At 40.1% G+C, this 20,779-nt stretch overlaps 1 protein-coding gene across 1 annotated transcript in view; it reads right to left on the reverse strand.

Annotated features, from left to right (window-relative positions):
• Window positions 1–4,209: 4,209 nt before the first annotated feature.
• LOC132891703 (NXPE family member 3-like) overlaps window positions 4,210–20,779 on the reverse strand; it is a 31,919-nt gene continuing 15,349 nt past the window's right edge. The window contains exons 3-6 of the mRNA XM_060929562.1: window positions 8,171–8,943; window positions 7,327–7,397; window positions 5,508–5,702; window positions 4,210–5,372 (exon numbers count right to left, since the gene is read on the reverse strand). Coding sequence (XP_060785545.1) covers window positions 4,819–5,372; window positions 5,508–5,702; window positions 7,327–7,397; window positions 8,171–8,943 — 1,593 coding nt within the window. The 3' untranslated portion in view covers window positions 4,210–4,818. The remainder of the gene's footprint in view (window positions 5,373–5,507; window positions 5,703–7,326; window positions 7,398–8,170; window positions 8,944–20,779) is intronic.

Below are 20,779 nucleotides of genomic sequence, written 5' to 3' on the forward strand. Positions count from 1 at the left end.
CACTTGTAAGAGCTCCACTCTGCTGAGTCCATGCGATGCGCAGTCGAAAAAAAAAACGTCGCACGAGTAGCCTACGGTATGTCACGTGGTTTAATCGACTTTTTTGATCGGCGCTTTTAGGGTCCTCCGATCAAACAATTTTTAGGCAATATTGGCCGATCATGATCGGCGTCCGATCAATCTGAGCATCTCTACTTACGAAGGTCGTCATCTTCGTCTATCCCTACTGCCAGCAAGTAAAACTCAAAACTCTGCCTGAAGGTTTTCCAGTTCTCGTGGACATTGACCGTTAACATTAACTTGTTAGGCAGACGTATGTTATTCCTTTTTTTTTTTTTACTTCAGATTCACTCCTAGTACCACGTAATGACTGCTTCTGTCCAGGTGCCATTCTCAAGAACTCAGGTTTTAGCGGAGCTTTCGCACGGGCCGAAGGCGGAGCTCCAGAGCTCCATACTTAAGAAAATATGGTAACCCATCGAGTTGATTTTTCCATGGACCCACAGGGATCCCAGCCGTGTACGTCCGTCCCCGCCCCTCATGATTCTGATTGGCTGTTTGATTTTGGCGGGAACTAGAAACGCGACCGCGCCTACATAACTTATTTTTGTCACCAGATAATTTCAAATTTATTGGGTTTTTCCACCGAGAACAACTCAAACAGCGCAACAACATAATCATCATTTTTACAAACTTTAATACAAACTTTAAAAAGATGTCAGAACAAGTTAAGCAAGGAAAGAAAGATGAAGTCAAAACCGGGAAGAGAAAGAGTTTTGACAGAGGAAGAAAAGGAAAGAAGATGTGAAAGAGCGAGAGAAAGGCAAAGAAATCTTTCACAGTCCAATCTTTTTTGGACTGGTAGGTATTATTGGTAATCTGTGGATTATACCCCCATACCTTAATTACATGTAAAAGTATTAGTACGGTAATGTATCACCATGACACAAGATTAGTTAAGGGAGGAGTGGGCCACTGAAGGGAGGAGTGAGCCTAGGCTCACTCCTCCCATGCACTGTGTGGCTCACTCCTCCCAAAACGACCTGCCATTGCTTCTGATGTCGACCTACATTTGAACGGAAAGATGTGGCCCAGGTTATGTCATCACACAATACCATAGTACATGCCTAATAAACAACAACAACAATGTGATTGTTATCTTGGTTTATTAGACAATAGGATGAAAAAACATGTTAAGTGAAATATTTACTTACTACCTTGAATTTTAGACTTTTGTTCTCCTATTGTGAGCAGGGTGCCAGGCTTCCATCCACTGTGGGTTGAAGTCAGGGGAATTCCCTGGTGACTTCATATGACAAGTTAACTGGGATAAACCATGGCTAAATTTAGAAAAATTTTAAGTGGTTCACTTCTCCCCATGGCTCACTCCTCCCCACTCTCCCCTACTCCCTTGAATACTCACAGCAACACAGTATGTTCCTGGTCGATTGGGGAGGCCTGAGCCACGTCAGAAATCCAGATAATTTTCCCCAGGTCTGTGAGGGGACACTGATCCTGGAAATTACTGGCTTTCCCACCATGCCTACAGAGTTGCCTGGGCTTTTCCTTGGTCTTGGTGAGTATGGGGAGGGACAGAGGTTTGGGAGCTGGTGGTTTGGGGGAAATTGGCCACTCTTTCCATGATGCAGGGACAGGGAAGTGCAGTGAAAAGCAGGGGAAGAACGAGGGGGGGGGGGGGGGGGCAGAGGCTTGCCTGCCCCCAGAAACACCTCCAGCCGGATCACTTCTTGTAGCCATTTCAGATGGTGGCACTGGACCCACTCTGCCATCCCTTCCAGCAGCTGAGTGACGAATTGCTCCAGCACTCTACAGAGGTTCCAGGTAACCATTGGGCATCCTTCATACTCAAGGTACAGTAATACACAGAACTTAGACTTTGAATACTTAACATAGTTACATTACACCCTTTAATTAAGCTTTAATATGCTAACAGTTGTAAGTTTGTGACCATGGTGATATTATGGAGGCGCTTTTTTGTCCATTTTTAAAAGTTTTCTTACAATTAATAAAATTAGGGAAAAGGAAAAATCAACAACAACAACAACAACAAATCTAAATAAATGCATCCTCTTTTCTGTGCTCAGGCTTAAAGTCTTCTCTGTCTTGTGTGTGTTGAGAGAGAGAGAGAGAGAGAGAGAGAGAGAGAGAGAGAGAGATCTTCTTGAACCTATAGCTTATTGATAAGTTCTTCTTGAACCTAAGATTTTCACAATAAATCTGATTGCCAGTATTTTCAGCTGACTCCTGGAGTCTCGTAATTTCCTTTTCTGATGTTTCCATGGAATGGGTTATGTCTCTTGTGAAGCTGAAAGAATATTCTGTGCTTGTTTTGGCTGTTGCTTCTTGTTGGAGATTTTTCTCCCCCCTTATTTCTTCCTTTAGTTCTTCTTGTATGGTTTGATGTTTGTTCTTTGTTTGATTGTTTTGTCCGTCGGCTGTGGCATAGCTCCAGATCTAATTTTGAGTTTCGGTTTCCTCAGGCCTTGGTCCGCCATGGGTGATGTGTGTTCTGTTCACAATGGATTGCAGTGAGTTCGTTGTTCTTTGGGCAGAATTGTGTGGTATTTACCCTCATGCACATTTTGGTGGGACTGTGGGCAGCTACGCTACTGGAGTAACATCCCGACCTCTTTTGGTGGACTTTTTTACTTATTTTTTCCTTTTTGTTTTTGTAATTGTAAAGCGACCTTGGGTGTGAGAAAAGTGAAATATAAGTGAATAATAATAATAATAATAATAATAATAATAATAATGTTGTTGTTGTTGTTACTCTTTTGGGAATTAGCTGTATGTTCAAGTTCAGCATTGTCTCCCACTCCAGAACTTCTCATTTTGCAGATTTGTTACATTTACTTCTGATGTTTTCTGAGGTGTGATTATCTCAGATGTTTCTCCAGCACTGGGTGAAGCAGTTGCCACGTCACCAGCACTAGGCACAGCGCCCCCAGCAGACTGCTCCTCTCTGAGTTACTGCTGGACCTATCGACAGTATCACTTTGTCCAGTTACATTTTCTAATATCTCCACTTTTTCAGGACAAGCCCATATAATATGCCTCATCTGACCACACCTAAAGCACCTCATCACACTTGTAATTGCATGAACAAAATAATTAAAAAATTATCCACATTCAGGTTAAGCATAAGATCCAGATAATATTTAGTGTCTTTCAGGATAATGTACACAAATCACCGAAAAGACACTGCACGCATTAGAAGAGGTGATTTACTTGTGATTGGAATCTTTTTGATTGGTGAAACTAATTTACTGTAACATGATAGGGTTTGTGCCAAAACCTCATCTGTGATAAACGGTGGTACATTTGACAGAGTAACATTCTTTGTCGGGGTGGAAAGAGGAAGGACAGGGGGAAAAAAAACCCCCGCCAATTACAACCCCATTTTCAACTAATTCATTTGTTATTTCGGCCTTCTTCAAAAACAAAACAATGGCATTGTTCATGCAGGCCATTGATAAAATATTATCATGGCTTACAATTTCCCTAAACAGCCAAACTATAATCGTCAACACTAGCATTTGATGCTATTTTAACAGCATGATGCTGTGGAAGTTGTTCCAATAACTCCCTGCCTGGGTCCATAGTCCAAGAATAATGCTGGGAGTTGACGCCCTGGGAAACTACTCCAACTATCCCAGCCTTAGTGTTAAGGCCAATTCATGCTGACAACCCAGTCCTCGCAGATGGCGTCTGCAAAGCCCCCCCCATGCAGACGCTCTGCACGCACCTCCCAAAAATTGTGACCACCGCAGACAGCCTCGCAGACAAGAGGGCTCTGATTGGTCCACTCTACATCCACTGTACATGCACTTCCGCTTCCCTACTTTCCCGGTTTGTTTTGTTTTCACGACCGCCATTTTTAAAAATACGAGCGAAGATGGAACAGCACGAAGAGCGGTTGATCGAGGAAGTACGTACATCTATACGACTCCAGTTCTAGTTATTATCAGTAACCGGAGGATAAACACTCCACTAACCACACCCACCAACTACTCCTAGCGATTTCGCGACTTCGTGCCCCCTTGCGTTGTGGTGGTGAATAACATCGCGCACGCCTATTACTCCCCGCTCAATGATAAATTACAACTGTCTGCGAAAAGCTATCTGCGAAAGCCTTGTCGCAAGAGCATGCAGAGCCCCTTAACTTCACTAAAACAAGCAAAGCAGATATTCAAACACTAAGAATGAAGCATTTAATCTTCAGATAGAAAAGTTAGAGAAAAGAACACTCATTCCTAGTGCAGCAGCCAATCACAGTTTCACACTCTCTCACAGTGCTCCGGCTCCGCCCACTTACCGTACTCAACACATGCGTGCGCGCACGCACACACACAGAGAATGTTTCCAAAATAATCCTCATTTTATCCACATTAAAGTGATTAAAATTCAAATCTTTGTCTAAGCAACAATTAAATCTATCCAACAAATCGAGAAAATGTTAATTACTCCCCTGATGGGTTCTAGGAAACTTGATGCTGCTAAACCAGGAAGATGCCTAGACTCTAGGAAACCCATACAATATTCAGGTGCATCAACAGAGATTTCTCTTTTACAAAAAAAACAATGTATGATTTTCTACAAATACAAATTCATTAGTCATAAATGGATACATTCACATCACACACAGTCTTGTTAAGCACAGGACCAAATTTTAAACATTTGCTTAAATTAATTATTTTAACTTCAACTGGATAATAATGTTATGAGAATTTATCCTACAAATTACTTTCAAAAGTCGATGTTAATTCATTCCCATTAGTTTCACAAAAATTGTTCACACTATATTTTCCCAACTGGACAGATATGAGAGAGGATCAGATCAATTGTGTTTTTGATGATGGAAGGAGGTGGGTGTATGTCATGTGGGAGGTGGTGGGCCAGCGTCATTTCCCAGGCATCCAGCAGTTGCACACGGAGTCCTCTGAACATGGCACGTAGCACAGCATCCCTCCGCACAGAGAACCAGTCGCTGTTGACCACGCTGTTCTGTGAGCTAAGCTTCTGTAGGTTGGCAGTACGGATTACCACCAATGTAGCTGGCTCACGGTTCAGCAGCTGTACCACAGCCCTGCGGATGTGTCGGAGGCGCCGTATATATATTTCAACAGGGTAGGTGCTGAAGTGAGCCCACACACTCACAAGAACGACTGTGTCTGGCCCACCCTGGATCTTGTCAAGCTCATTTGCTACATAGCGTAGCTGAGAGGAAAGCACTGGTCTGAAGCGGATAGGCGGCCCATGGCAGCGGTAGCTTACCAGAATGTTATTCCTCTTGTCCACAGCCATGAACGGCCCCGGATTTTTTGGACGAAAAGGAATTAACTGTTGGAGGTCTTTAGAACACAGAAAATGGGCATCATGTGAGAAAAAGGTATAAAACATGAATGAATGAGCAATTTAGCTTAAAAATAAAAGCAATGCACAAAATAAATGAGAGAGGTTGCAATAGTCCAATGACTTGCTCTTACTCGGAACATCAGCGAGGTACTCAAACCATTGCCGTACAGTGGAGTCTCCAAACATGTAGACAGCCTTCCCTCTAAGACAATGTGTTATGGCTGAAGAATCATTAAACTGCTGAATAACTGCACCATTCAAAGGCGTCCAGGTATCATGAAAGTAGTAGCCAGCAGGAATGTAACTATTTTTTACTTTGGCTTGTCCTTTGAGGGAGAAAAATTAACAATCCTCATCATAACAGAATATACTGTTTGACTTTGTTGGTCAGAACTCAATACAGGTCCTCATTTGTCAATAGTATTTGTGCGCAAAAACCCATGTATGAATATTTTACAATGATGCGAGGGATTGATCAGAGTTTGTTTCAATTTGTGTTCATAGTCATAGTTAGCCCATAAAAGTTGGAGACTGTTTTAAGTACTGTTTGAAGCAATGCCTACATTTTGTTATGCTGGGAAAGTTACTTATATTCAGAGCTGTGTATATAAGTAATGTGTGTAGTTCATGTTTCTTCTTTTTCTTTCAGCTGCTCCCATTAAGAGTTGCCACGGCAGATCTGTTCTGCATATTTGATTTGGCCTAGGTTTTACACCGGATGCCCTTCCTGATGCAATTCTCTCCAATCTATACGGGCTTGGGACAGGCACTACGTATGCACTAGCTTGTGCAACCCCAGTGGCTGGGTATTTTACCTAATCTGCATGTTTTTGAACTGTGGGGGAAACCAGAGCACTCGGAGGAAACCCATGCAAACACGGGGAGAACATGGACACTCCACACAGGAAGGCCCCCGTCGGCCGAGATGTTCAAACACAGAACCTCCTTGTGGTGAGGCGACAGTGCTAACCACTGCACCACCGTGCCACCCCACTACTGTGACGTTAATAAGATTTTGAGTACAGGTTTCCAAGACTCAAGATGATGGCAAGCATTCAGAGACACTTCAAATATGAGCCAGTATATTGCTGCAGCTTATAAAATACAGTTGATCCAACTCATCTTATTGTACAGCATTTTATTTTTATATTGTGTACAGTGGTACAGTGAGTAGACTTGATGACCTCAGGTTTATGATTGTATGGAGTTTTGCATGTTCTCTTTGCATCCAAGTAGCTGTACAAAGGTTTCTCTTGTATCCTTCCTCTTCCGGTAGGTGGATTAATTACCCAGAATTAGGTGCAAATGACATTAACACAGTGTGTCCATTGTGCCCTGCAATGGACTTGCGTACAATCCATGGTTTATTCCCGCCTTGCACCCAGTGTTCTTCTAATAGGCTACAGATTCACTGCAACTCTGACCAGCCAAAGTGGCTACACAAGATAAATGAATGAATAAATATAGCCTGCACTGAAAGTTCATTATGTGAACAACTTAATATAGTCACGAGATATGAAGTCGCGATCATGAAATCATCATGTGTGCAGATGACGTAGGCTATTTTATTGTAGATATTCAAATTTTTTATCCATAAACTTTTTTACAAGACCTTTATGCACAAGAAACAATTGTGAATCTTTTGTACAGCAATGATAAATGAGGGCCTTGGTTTACTCTTTGTAGAATAAAGGAAAATGCATCAAAAATTTTCAAATATTTTCACAGTAAAACACACAAATGAAGTAGCTACATTTTCAGTGAGCCAAGTTGCAAGGATTTACATCGGCTTTAATACATTTAATAACTATTCACTAGGCTGCAGCACATATTTTCCAGTGTTTTCACAAATAACTTTAGATTTCATAACTATATTTGAAAAAAAAAATTCTAAAGAGCAGTGTAGGGCTGAAATTTAAAGCACTGAATGAACTATAATATAAAACTTACCTTCTTCTGTAGGTAATACAATCACTTTGTCCATCGCTGATGCAGGTATAGGAATTTTGATATTTACATCACTGAAAAAAATATGTAGAAATGCATGACTATCCTCAAAACATTGTTTAGTAGCTACTGAACAATTTGATCTTGTTTTTGCTTCATAGCATTATTTTATCTCTCTTAAACTGTGATAGGTGACCAGTCAAACAGCAGGTTGCAATTTTTCCTTTCAACCGTTAGTGGCAGCAGACTGTTAACACAGTTAGCTGAAATCCAGGTTAATAACTGGATTTTTTCCTCTGACTACACCTGCAAATCAATTTATTGAAGGATATTTAGTCATGGCTACAGACAAAAAATGCAAAATTAATAGTGAGAAGGAGCAATTTCAAAAGAGCTGGAAACAAGAATGCGTTTTCAACAGCCATAGCAAATGCATGTGCTTTGTACATCAAGAGACTGTTGCAGTTATTAAGTAATTAACTATCATGAGATATTATGGAAGAAATGTTCAATACAGTAAATACTGTAAGTAAATAAATACATTTCAGTGGTTGTGAGGGCAGAGAAATCATCCTGACAGACATTTTATTTTAATCAACCTGAGCTTGGAAATTCTCTTGTAAATTCTTGAAAGAGTCCTTAAAATGGATTTGCAACCAAGTATCAAAAATAATTTAATTTCATCCCTTTTGGTCCATTAAATAGTGTAGGACCACATAAAACTTGCCGTATCTCCTACAGCATTCTCCCAATTTGGATGTGTGTACACACACACACACACACACACACACACACAAAGCAGTTATCTAAAAAGATTTGCCCAAATAGACACCAGGTACCACCTCACCTCTGGAAGAACTGGGCTTCATATGCACTTAGAAGATCATTCTTGCAGCCCCCTTTATAGTGATTTATTCGTTTGTCACATCCAAGCTTTTCAGGTTTGTAGCAGTACCAGGGTTCTCCAGTTAAAGAGTCAGTGTAGTTGCAGACCGGTTTCTCGTTGAGCGGCAGACACAGGTTGCACACAGTGGTCTCTGAGACAGCACCAGATTTGAACAGGCTTTTAAAAAACACTCTGTCAGATTGCTCCTCCTGCAATCTCTTAAGCACCACCACTGCCTCACTTGGGTGCACCATGGTGATTTCCACCCGTGCTACACCAGCCCACAGCAGTGGGAACAGCACTGTATAGGTGCCATTTTGGTGGTCATGCACTTTCCCTCCAACACCGGCGCCCAGCTCAGGTGAATGCAGCCGGGCTATCAGAAAATCTCCTCCATGATCCTTAGGCAGACCCAAGAAGTTCTGCACATGGACATTGACTAGAAGCTGACCACCTAATCGTTGTTTTGATGGGCCCTGAATCACAAAGTAACTCTTGGCAGGGTCACTGCTGAGCTCCAAAGGAAGGCCTTGCACCAAGGGACCTGGCCATGCTATGGAGTTGAGCAGATCTCGCTCTTCTTTGGCCTCTTCTGCCGTGGGCTTCTGGCCAAAGCGTGCACAAGAAGTGTTGTTTATGTCCAGCGGCCTCAAGGTTTCAGTAGGCTTAAAGACTGTGTGGTTACTGCTCTGTATTTGCTGGACTTTGAAAATTCCCTGATCAAATACGACAGTCTAAAAAAAAAGAAAAAAAAAGAGAGCATTTTTTTCAGTCCAGCACACAAAGCAGTCATCACAAATCTGAGATCTTCTCTGCTCTAATAGTAGGATCCAAATTTTTAATAATCAACTTTATATAAATTATTTTTAAACACAGGCTAGTACCACTGATAATGAGGAAGACTTACTTGGGTATGGACTAGTGCATCTCAAAAAATTAGAATATTATGAAAAAAAAGTTATTTTTTTGATATATGCAAATCAAGAAGGTAAACTTTCATATATTCTCTATTCATTACATGTAAATTGAAATATTTCAAGGCTTTTTGGTTTATTCTGATGATTAAGGCTCATTTATCGATCTGGCATATCACTACAGTGACGTGGCTGCTTTGATGACTCAAACCATCAAAGTTTTGAGGGAAAAATTACAGTAGTGGTTTCCCATTGGCTTCTACTGGATTATTATAGAGGTTTCCTTGTCTCAACCATTCACACACATTCACACCTATTGGCAATTTACAGTAGCCAATTAATCTAACTGCATGTCTTTGGATGGTGGAGACCAATCTAGCACAGTAATATCATGGTCAGCAAACCATGTGGTACGTAGTAGTTTTGGCACTGTGGGCAGGCGCCAACTCCTGTTGGAAAAGGAAATTGGCAACTCCATAAAGCTTGCCAGCAGATGGAAGCATGAAGTGCTCTAACATTTCCTGGTAGACATTGTGTTGACTTTGGACTTGATAAAACACAGCGGACCAATACCAACAGATAGCACCCCGAATCATCACAGACTGTGGAAACCACACTGGATTTCCAACACCTTGGATTCTGTGCCTTTCCACTCTTCCTCCAGACTCCAGGACCTTGATTTCCAAATGCATTGCAAAATTTACTTTCATCTGAAAAGAGGACTTTGGACCACTGAGCAACAGTCCAGTTCTTTCTCTCTTTAGATTGATTGATTGATTGATTGATTGATTGATTGATTGATTGATTGATTTTATTTGACCTTCTCAGTTCTTGTATAAAAAATAAATACATGATTTAGTTTCAAATAAACCACACCACATACTTAAACTAAAAAACAGAGAGTCAGGATAACACAATAAAGCTCGAAAGCTTATTTCCATTGTGGTCCTTTGATGTTGGATGGCAGGAGATGTTAAAATGACAAGGGTGGCGCTGTGACATTACTAAAATTGTAAAACAAAATTCCATAGACAGTATACACATCAAATTAACATTGTATACATACTATATAAATACAAGCCCTACACTATCTGATCTCTAAGCCATGTTTTCACAGCACGTTTAAACCCATTCAAACTAATGATTACCTTAATATTACCTGGTAACTTATTCCACAGACTAGTTGCAACATATAAAAAGGAATCCTTCCCTATTTTAGTTTGCACTCTTGGAGGAACAAAATCTGTGGAACACCCCCTAGTGAAGTAACTATGAACGTCCCTCACTCTACTAAAGAAATTATTTAAATATTTAGGGACATCTCCATTTACAATCTTATATACCATGCTCAATTCAATTTGAGAGACTCTATCCTCTACCCTCAACCATCTTGGCCTCTTAAAATGATGAGGATCAAGGTGAGTTCTTGGGGGCAGATCCAAAATGGTCCTTACTAATTTATTTTGTGAGGTCTGGAGCTTGTTCTTGAAATACCTAGTAAGGCCATTATACCAAGAGCAACAGGCATAATCATAGTAGGGCTGAATAATAGCGCCTGCTAAGGTCAACATAGCCTTCTTATCCAGATACATAGAAATTCTGGCCAGAAAACGTACTCATTGATTTACTTTAGTAATTACTTTCTGGGCTTGACCAGCTCCAGACAACTGACTGTCCAGTACACACCCAAGATAGCTGACTGAGTCCTTAGCATTAAGTGCAGTGTCACCAGCTAATACTTCAAAGCCTGGGGTTTTGTTCAACTTAACTCTAGACCCAAACAAGATAGATTCAGTTTTTCCTATATGAAGAGATAATCTATTAAATGATAACCAATGGCTGACTTTTAAAAGCTCAACACTTAAGGTTGATTCAACAGTGAGCTTGTCCTTGTGTGAAAACACTAGTGCAGAATCCTCAGCATATAAAAACAGTTCACATGAACAAACTGATTTAAGATCATTAATATACAAAAGAAAAAGAAGAGGACCTAAAACACTCCCCTGAGGGACCCCACATTGCACAGTTTGTGGCTGGGATAAAGTTCCCCCAACATCCACCACTTGTTTCCTATTCCTCAAATATGAGTCAAACCATCTAAGTGCTGTGTTGTTAAAGCCAATAGCCCTCAATTTTGACAGTAAGATACTATGATCTACCATATCAAAAGACTTTTGCAAATCCAACATGACCATACCACAGAAATTGCCCTTGTCAACCTCCTTTCTGATATAGTCAGTTAGGTACAATAAACATGTGTCAGTGGAGTGTAATTTACGAAATCCTGATTGGAGTTCATATAATAAATTGTGAGATAAAAGATATTTATTCACCTGCTCAAAAACAAGTCTTTCAATTATTTTTGATAGAGTACACAAAATGGAGACGGGTCTATAATTACCCCGCTCCAGTTTGCTCCCCTTCTTATAAAGTGGAATCACTTCTGCCAGCTTAAGGTCTTTAGGGAAGTATCCATACTCAATAGACATGTTTATAATATGAGTAATACTTGGAGTAATGTTCTCCACAGCATCTTTCAAGAATAGAGATGGAATATTATCAAGACCTGTAGCTTTAGAGCTATCTAATTTATTAAGTTTCATAAGTACATCTGCCTCTGACACCTTCTCTAACAAAAATTTATTTGCCTGAACCCCTTGCTGGGAATAAAACTCAGAAACTTTACTTTCTTCATATTGTTTAGACATCGCAAGAAGCTTTTCAACCAGCTTACTAGCAATTGTTGAGAAATATATGTGTTAAAACTATTTGCTACTTTATCCTTGTCTGATATAATCTTATTTCCAAGGTCTAGATTAATATTACATGTTTTAGTTTTCAGCCTTTTATTATAGCCCAACTCTTTCAATGACTGCCATAACGTTTTCAAGTCATGTTTATACTCCATAATTTTCTCATTAAAATAGGTCTTTTTAGAACAAACCACTAATCTATTCATTTCTCAATTTTTTATACTCTGTCCAACTTTGATCATCCTTATTTTTCCTAACTTGTTCATATAGTCTGTTTCTCCTCCGTATGGCCTCAAGTATACCATCATTTATCCAAGGTTCTGTTCTCTGTTTCACTCTTAGATCTCTAAAAGGTGCAATTTTGTCTATAGATTGCAAAAATAATAATTTAAAATAATGCCAAGCCTGATCATCTTTACATTGCAACACAGATGACCAGTTTACTTCATTTAAGCAATTTATAAAGGCCTCTTTACTATACCCTTTCATAGATCTAATTTTTATGGTATTGTGAGCACTAAATACTGTTTTCTTTACTTTTCTGGTGCAAAAAATCATAGAATGGTCACTTAACCCGTAGTGTATTACCCCACTGTTTATAATTCTTGATTTGTCAGAAACTAGAACAAGATCAATCGTGGTTTGAGTAGAAATGCAAACACGCGTCGGTTCTTTAATCAGCTGATGTAGGCTAAGACTACTACAAAAGTTCATCAGAGCTTTAGACATTGAAAGTTCATCTCTGGAAACATCTGTATTAAAGTCCCCCAACACGATAACTTCCGAATTTATGAAGTCCAAACATTTCGAACATACATTATCCAACAGGTCATAAAAGTTTGCCTGATCGGGACGCCGGTAACAAACTCCCACTAGTATTGGTTTACTTTTAAGCAAAAGAACATTTACCCAAATAGCTTCAATCTGGTCCTCATGCATATCCTCTCTTTCATTAAAACAAATATCTGATCTTAAGTAAATACAAATGCCTCCACCTTTTCGGTTTCGATCTTTCCCAATTAAACAGTAATTCTCTATTTCAATTTCAGCGTCCTTTATCGATTCATCCAGCCACATCTCAGTAAAACATAAAAGTCCCACCTTGTTACTTTTACAGATAAGTCTGATCTCGTTAATCTTGGGTAAAAGACTCCTGATGTTAAGACGAAGCAGATGTAGTCCCCGACTCGATAAGAAAGTGTCTACACATGAAGTATCTTGGCAGATATTCAGTTTATCCGTAGTTACCTGATCTGATTGTAGCTGCGCTCCCTGCGTTACTTGCGCTGCGATACATTCTCCTTGAGGGGACAAACTTTCTACAGCTCCCTTCGCGAATCCGACTCCCACCGCTTGCGCTACGTTGCATTCTCCCTGGCGAGATACTTCTCCAGCTTGCCTCGCATTTTCTACTCCCATTCTTGGGCCCAACTCTCCTAGTTTCTCTGTGTTATCTCTCTGGTCATCGCAGCTTATTCCAGCTTGCTTCGCTACTCCAACTTCCACCACACTAGGTCCCAGCTCTTTGCACTTCCCAGTGTCACAAATCAATCTCTCTCCTCTCCGGTCGTCAAGCCCTCCATACAGTAGGTATGGTAAGATTTAGCCTAGGTAAGATGCTTTTGACTTGATATTAGGTAAGTGGCTTGATATTAGGAATGTGACAGTTGTAGCCCCTTTCCTGAAGATGTCTGTGCATGGTGGCTTTTGATGCACCGACATCAGCATCAGTCCTCTCTTTGTGAAGTTTTTCCCCCAAGTTCTTGAATCGACTTTTCTTTCCAATTTTCTCAAGGCTGCAGTCATCCCTGTTGCTTGTGCACCTTTTCCAACCAGCCTTTTCAGCAATGACCTTCTTAGGCTGATGATGGTTGTTTTCTGGACAAGTCACCAGTCTTCCCCATGATTGCGGTTGCATGTACTGAACCAGACTGAGAGGTACACTGTATTTATACTGTTTTACTCAAACTCGAAATGAAATATTCTAATATGTTGAGATGCTGGATTTCTGATTTTCATGAGCTATAAGCCATAATCATCAAAATCAAAAAGGCTTGAAATATTTCACTTTAAGTGTAATGAATTTAGAATATAGGAAAATTTACTGTTTTAATTAAATGATGGAAAAAAATGAACATTTTCACAATATTCTCATTTTTGAGATGCGCTAATGTATTTAATATGGTTAATGAGGATGTTAGCATTAAAAATCTGTTTAAAAAAAACATGTATTTCAGAATGCTTTGCTAAATAGCTGTGGTATCTTGGTCACAAAAAATGCAATATGTAAGGCCAGGGTGATGTGCTATGGCCCGTTGCAGTCTTACCACCCTGGAGTACATTATTATTTTTGTATAGCAGCATGGAAGGAAGTGCAGAATTCTACTTGTACCACAGTGATTGTAATTATATTGTATAATACAGTTTATACAACACTTACTTCTCGTTCACCAAATTGATTGGTCAAGTGGCATTCCAAGAGCGCTGATATTTAGTATAATGGCACTGCTACGTTTCCACCATGCCAATCCAGCATATCCCATAATTTCCAAATGTATTTATTAAATTTTATATCATGCACAGAAGGCTAAATTTGTGTCCACAACTTAATGAATATACTAAACCACAACATACTCCAACCCCAAATCAGAAAAAGTTGGGATGATATGGAAAATGCAAATTAAAAAATGGAAAGCAATTTATTTTAAAATTTACTTTGATTTATAGTTCATTGCTGACAGTATGAAGCCAAGATACTTCATGTTTTGTCTGGTCAACTTCATTTCATTTGCTAATATACATCCATTCCTGTGTGTCGAGCCTGCAACATGTTACAAAATAAATAAATAAATAAATAAATAAATAAAACAAATAGACAGGGACAAATTAGAGCTAGTAATGAGGGAAAACAATTAAATAATAATCTGATTTGAAACAGGTGATGTCAACAGGTGATTGCAATCATGATTTGGTACAAAAGCAGTGTCCAGGAAAGGCCTGGTCTGTGAGGAGCAAAGGTGGGTAGGGGATCTCCAGTTTGTTAACAAACGTGGAAGAAAGTTATTGAAATGATCAAATATACTGTTCCTCAAAGAAAAATAGGAAGGTATTTGAATATTTCACTCTGTGTTGCATAGTATTAAATGATTCAAGGAACCTGGAGGAATTTTGATGTATAAAGGGCAAGGGCACAAGCCCAAGTTGAGCACCCATGATCCCTCATACAGCACTGCATCAAGATCTGTCATCCCTCTATTGCTGATATAACCACATGCGCTCAGGATTACTCTGGCAAACCTTTGTCAAGCAGTACAATATAGAGTTACATCCACAAATGCCAGTTAAAACTTTACAGTGCACAAAGGTAGCCTTATGTTTGCTATGTCCAGAAGAACCATCAATTTCTTTGGCCTATGAGGCATCTGGGATGGACCATCACACAGTGGAAATGTGTATTGTAGTCAGACAAATCAGTATTCCAGGTCAATTTTGGAATAAATGGATGCTGTGTGATCCGGATCAAAGACAAAAAGGACCATCCAGACTGTTACTAGCAACAAGTCCAAAAGCCAGGGTCTGTTATGGTCTGGGGTTTTGTCAGTAGCCTTGGCAAAGGTAACTTATAATTCTTTGAAAGGCAGCATTAATGCAGAAAACTACATTGAGATTTTGGAAGAGCATGTGCTGCCTTCAAGCCGGCATCTTTTCCAGGGATATTTCAACAAGACAATGCAAAACCACATTCTGCACACGCAAAGGCATGACTATGGAAGAAGAGGGTGCCTGTCTCCTCTGTCCCCAAAAGAGAATGCGTGGTGAATTTTTGAGAATGTGTCGAGAGTTGGTGCATGCGCATTCTGTGCGACGTACTTCCAGGTTTCTGAGTTGTTTGCAACGAGTCTTTTTTCCGTGAGTGTTGGTATTAATCACTAATCTTTTTTTATTTTCTCGACAAATAATTTTCCAGTATCCTTTTCATTTTTTATTGTACTTTCACTTTTGCTGTCCTTTTTCCACATTTAAAAAAAAATTTCAGAAGAATGCCAAGACCAGAAGCTTTCTGTTTTTCTCCTCCTGTGTAAAAACCACAAGCGGAGGCCATCCACATCAGATCTGCTTTAACATTAACAGATCCTGAATTAAGGTACATGAATCCTTTCATCATGGCACACCTTCGGCTTGTTCAGTGTGCTGAGTGCAGGATGTTAGTCATTCTTCCTCTGTCGCTAGTGATAGCTTTATTTGTGATAAGTGCAGATTAGTTAGCTCTCTGATGGAGAAGATTGCAGGTTTAGAAGTGTGTATCCAGACTTTAAAGAGTGCTAATGAGAATGAGAGCAGTGTAGTTTCTGCAGGGGAAAGTCTAGATGCCCTGGGTGGAGTTAGTAATCCCCCAACTCTGGCATAAGAGCCCTCACAGCGGGGCGAATGGGTGATGATTCGGCGGCATAAGCATAGAGCCAAAGCTACCGCTGAGGCTCACCCATAGGAGCACCACACCTCTCTGCTTCACGTGTCAAGCAGTTTTGCCCTCCTCAGTGATACACCTGCTGAGAAACCTGTGTGAAGGAAATTTAGTGAATGAACATTCCTATTCTCTGTGTTTCTGTGTGTTGAGCTCAAGTGGCCTAGTGTACTGAGAAAAGTTGTTTTTCCACATGCTGTAATCGCCTTTCTGTGCCCTTGGCTGGTGATGAGCAGGGTGTCTGAGTTCTCCCTAACCATGCATCTGCCTGCACATCCCAGAGCACGCCAGGTGCACGCTTTACCAAAGCTTCATAGAAAATCTTGAGCCAATCACATGAAGACGCGAGCAGTAAGCGAACGGCTTTAGAGTATAATAGATAACAGCCACTAAGACACAACTCCGAGTGCGTACTCTCAGCATCACCGGAGGTGGTGTCTTCTTCTCTTCTTCTTCTTTTTTCCTTTCCTGTTTTATATGATCTACTATAATAAATAACTGAAAAGACAACTGCTAAGTGTTCTGAAGTGTTTATTAGAAGTTTCCATTACACCTGAAAGAGCTCTGGTTATAGGGGACTCTATCATACGGCACGTGAAATTAGCTAGGCCTTTAGGGGCACCAGCAGCTTTATTCAGGTGTATACCGGGAGCCAGGGCGCCAGACATAGTAGGTAAGCTTAGGGTCCTAGCCAAGCACAGGTTCTCAAAAATAGTTATTCATGTAGGAGCTAATGATATACGCCTTACCCAGTCTGAGGTTACTAAGAGTAACTTTGTAGAGATGTTTAAATTAGCGAAGGCGATGTCCAATGCTGTAGTATGCTCTGGCCCCATCCCAATGTGATGTGGCAATATAGCTTACAGCAAGTTATGGTTGCTGAACTGCTGGTTGTCCAGGTGGTGCTCTGAAAACAGTGTGGGCTTTATAGATACTTTGGGCTAATTTTGAGGACACTGCTGGTCTGTTAGGGCGGAATGGTATCCATCCCACTCGGGAAGGTGCTGCTCTCATTTCTTGCAGCATAGTCTCAGAACAGGCCTAGTTAACTTCTGACAATCCAGAGCCAAGGCCAGGGAGCAGACGAACAGGCTAAACAGATGGTCTGCTAGCTGCACAGAGTTGTCACTCAGGGTCCACTACATCTAGACTGTGTCTTTTCTCTGAGCTAAACAACAAAGTAGAAATACTCAGAGTTTGTTCCAGTAACCTAATCAATATAAAATTAGATCATACTGACTGTACAGCCACTGCCAGCACCTTTGATCTAAAGGTAGGGCTATTAAATATTAGATCTCTTAAGTGCTAATTGTTAATTAATTTATTAGTGATCAGGAGTTTAATGCACTGTGTTTAACAGAAACCTGGATTAAGCCAAATGAATATATAGCTTTCAATGAAGCTAGTCCTCCTGGATACAGTTACTGTATATACACCAGCCTTGCCTAACTGGCAGAGGAAGAGGCGTCGCGGTTATTTATAAAGATTACCTAGGTGTAACACAAAAACCTGGTTATAAATGTAATACTTTTGAAGTTCTTCATACTAATATAATGTATGTAGCCTCAAAAGACAAGTCTACCCAGTTAATTCCGTTAATTATTATTTACAGGTCTCCGGGGCCATATTCTGAGATTTTCTGAATTTGCAGATTTTATCTCAGACCTGGTTATTTCCTTAGACAAATCTTTAGTTGTCTGAGATTTTAATATTTACTTCAATTACTCAGAAGACCCTTTGAAAACAGCGTTTGTGTCCATTTTAGTTTCAGTAGGGGTTAATCAGAGTGTCCTAGGAACAACCCATAATGGTGGTCACACTCTCGATCTAATACTAACATACGGGTTAAACATAGAAAATATAGTTAGTCACACTTCCACAATCTGAAGTTCTCAGATCATTATCTCATCTCATTCAAAATACGTCTGAGTAATAATATATGCACCTCACCACGCTACTGTGTTAAACATACATTCATGTCAACTACTGCACAGTTTTATAAAATGATCTCCCAGAGTTATCAACTTTGATTGGGTCACTGTCAGCCCCCGCAGAACTTGATCAGGCAACTGAATGCTTAGAGTCAAAGTTCCGCTATACTTTAGATAAGGCTGCTGGGCCATAGAAGGTTCACGCTGCACGCTGCATGCTGCACGCTACACGCTACACGTTCACGTGAAGAACCAGACCCTGGGCCATTAAACTTCATGCTTGGATGTTCACGTGTTGCGTCTGTTCTACTTTGACCGAGTAACCAACAATACGGACTCTTCGGATGACGACGATTGCCTCATTCTGCTTTTACTGAGACAGAGGAAGAGAAAAAGGAACAGAATTTGGAGCCGAGAACACTTCCTTCTGAGAGAAACCCGTGGTGAATTTCACCGAACATTCTATAATCTGCTTGACAATCCCGATGAAGAACTATTTTTCAATTATACCATTCAATTATATTTTTTCTGAAGTTTTCCCCTGAAAGCATAGAGTTATCTCCCTAGACCCGTTCTGATTGGCTGGCGCGGCGGTGACCGCATGCATTGACTGGAATTTCCATCTTCACGCCTAGAAAAAAGTGTGCATGTTCATTTCACGCTTCACGCGTGAAGTGTGCAGCGTGCAGCGCGCAACGTGAACGCCGTTCTATGGCCCAGAGCAAGTCATGCTACGTTTGTCCACTTTTCTTTACACGCGTGTAGCGTGTAGTGTGCAGCATGCAGCGTGCAGCGTGAACCTTCTATGGCCCAGCAGCCTAATGTAGCTCCTCTTAAAAGGAAAAATGATAAGAGAGAAAAAATTAGCACCCTGGTATAACGATGACACTCACACTTTAAAACAGACCACTTGAAATTTGGAGCATAAATGGCATCAAACAAGATTTGTAGCGTTCAAATTAGCTTGGAAGGAGAGCTTCCTGAAGCAAAGAAAATATCTTAGTGCTGCTAGATCAACATCTCTGTCCTCCCTAATAGAAGATAACAAAAATAATCCTAGATTCCTATTTAATACTGTTGGAAAATTAACCAGGAATAAGACCACTATAGACACATGCACACCTGCAGTATGCAGGAGTAACGACTTCATGAATTTTTTTCAATGACAAGATTGAAAATATCCGACAAAAAAATTCAAACTACTAATTTAAGGTCAGACAACTTTAAGTGACAATTTAAGTGACCCTGTAGTTAACAATATAAATGTATCAGATCAGCAATTAGAGTGTTTTACTCCACTTAGAGAAATCGAACTACTTTCATTAATCTCCGCATCCAAATCCTCAACTTGTGTACTAGATCCCTTACCTACATGCCAAATCAAACAGATAATACCTGAAGTAATTGAACCACTTCTAAAAATAATACATTCTTCTCTTAGGATTGGCCATGTACCCAAATCCTTTAAACTTGCAGTGATGAAACCCCTGATTAAAAATCCTGACCTTGATCCCTGTCAGCTGTCCAATAATCGGCCAATATCAAACCTCCCCTTTATTTCCAAGATCCTAGAAAAAGCTGTGGCACAGCAGTTATGCTCATATTTGCATAGGAATAACATCCATGAAATGCATCAGTCAGGATTTAGACCTCATCATAGCACTCAGACAGCACTGGTGAAAGTAGTAAATGACCGACTATTGGCACCTGATCAGGGTTGTGTCTCGCTGCTTGTGTTGCTTGATCTTAGTGTAGCATTTGATACCATTGATCATTCCATTCTTTTGGATAGACTAGAAAAATGTTGTGGGAGTTAAGGGAATGGCCCTCTCCTGGCTCAGCTCTTATTTAACTGATCACTATCAGTATGTTGATATAAATGGTGATTTTTCTAGACATACTGAAGTAAAGTTTGGTGTTCCACAAGCTTCTGTCTTAACCACACTAGTTTTTTCTTTATATATGTTACCTCTTGGTGATATTATTCGTAAGCATGGTATTTTATTTTCACTGTTATCCTGATGACACACAGTTGTACGTTTCTGCAAAATCAGATGAGACACCAGCTTAATAGAATTGAGGAATGTATAAAGGACATTAGACACTGGATGCATATTAACTTCCTTCTGCTTAACTCTGACAAGACAGAAGTACTTGTACTCAGACCACATGCAGCTAGAAGTAGGTGTTCTGATTACACAGTAACTCTGGATGGCCTTTCTGTTTCTTCACGTGCAGCAGTAAAAGACCTCGGGGTGATTATTGACCCCAGTCTTTCATTTGAAACTCATATCGATAACATTACCCGGAAAGCTTTCTTTCATCTCAGAAATATTACTAAGATAAAAAATTTAATGTCACTACACGACACAGAAAAACCTAGTTCATGCTTTTGTTATCTCCAGGTTGGATTACTGTAATGCCTTACTGTCTGGATGTTCCAATAAGTACGTAAACAAGCTCCAGTTAGTTCAAAATACAGCAGCAAGAGTCCTTACTAGAACTAG

Source organism: Neoarius graeffei, chromosome 9, assembly GCF_027579695.1.
Source record: "Neoarius graeffei isolate fNeoGra1 chromosome 9, fNeoGra1.pri, whole genome shotgun sequence".
NCBI classification, from domain to species: domain Eukaryota; kingdom Metazoa; phylum Chordata; class Actinopteri; order Siluriformes; family Ariidae; genus Neoarius; species Neoarius graeffei.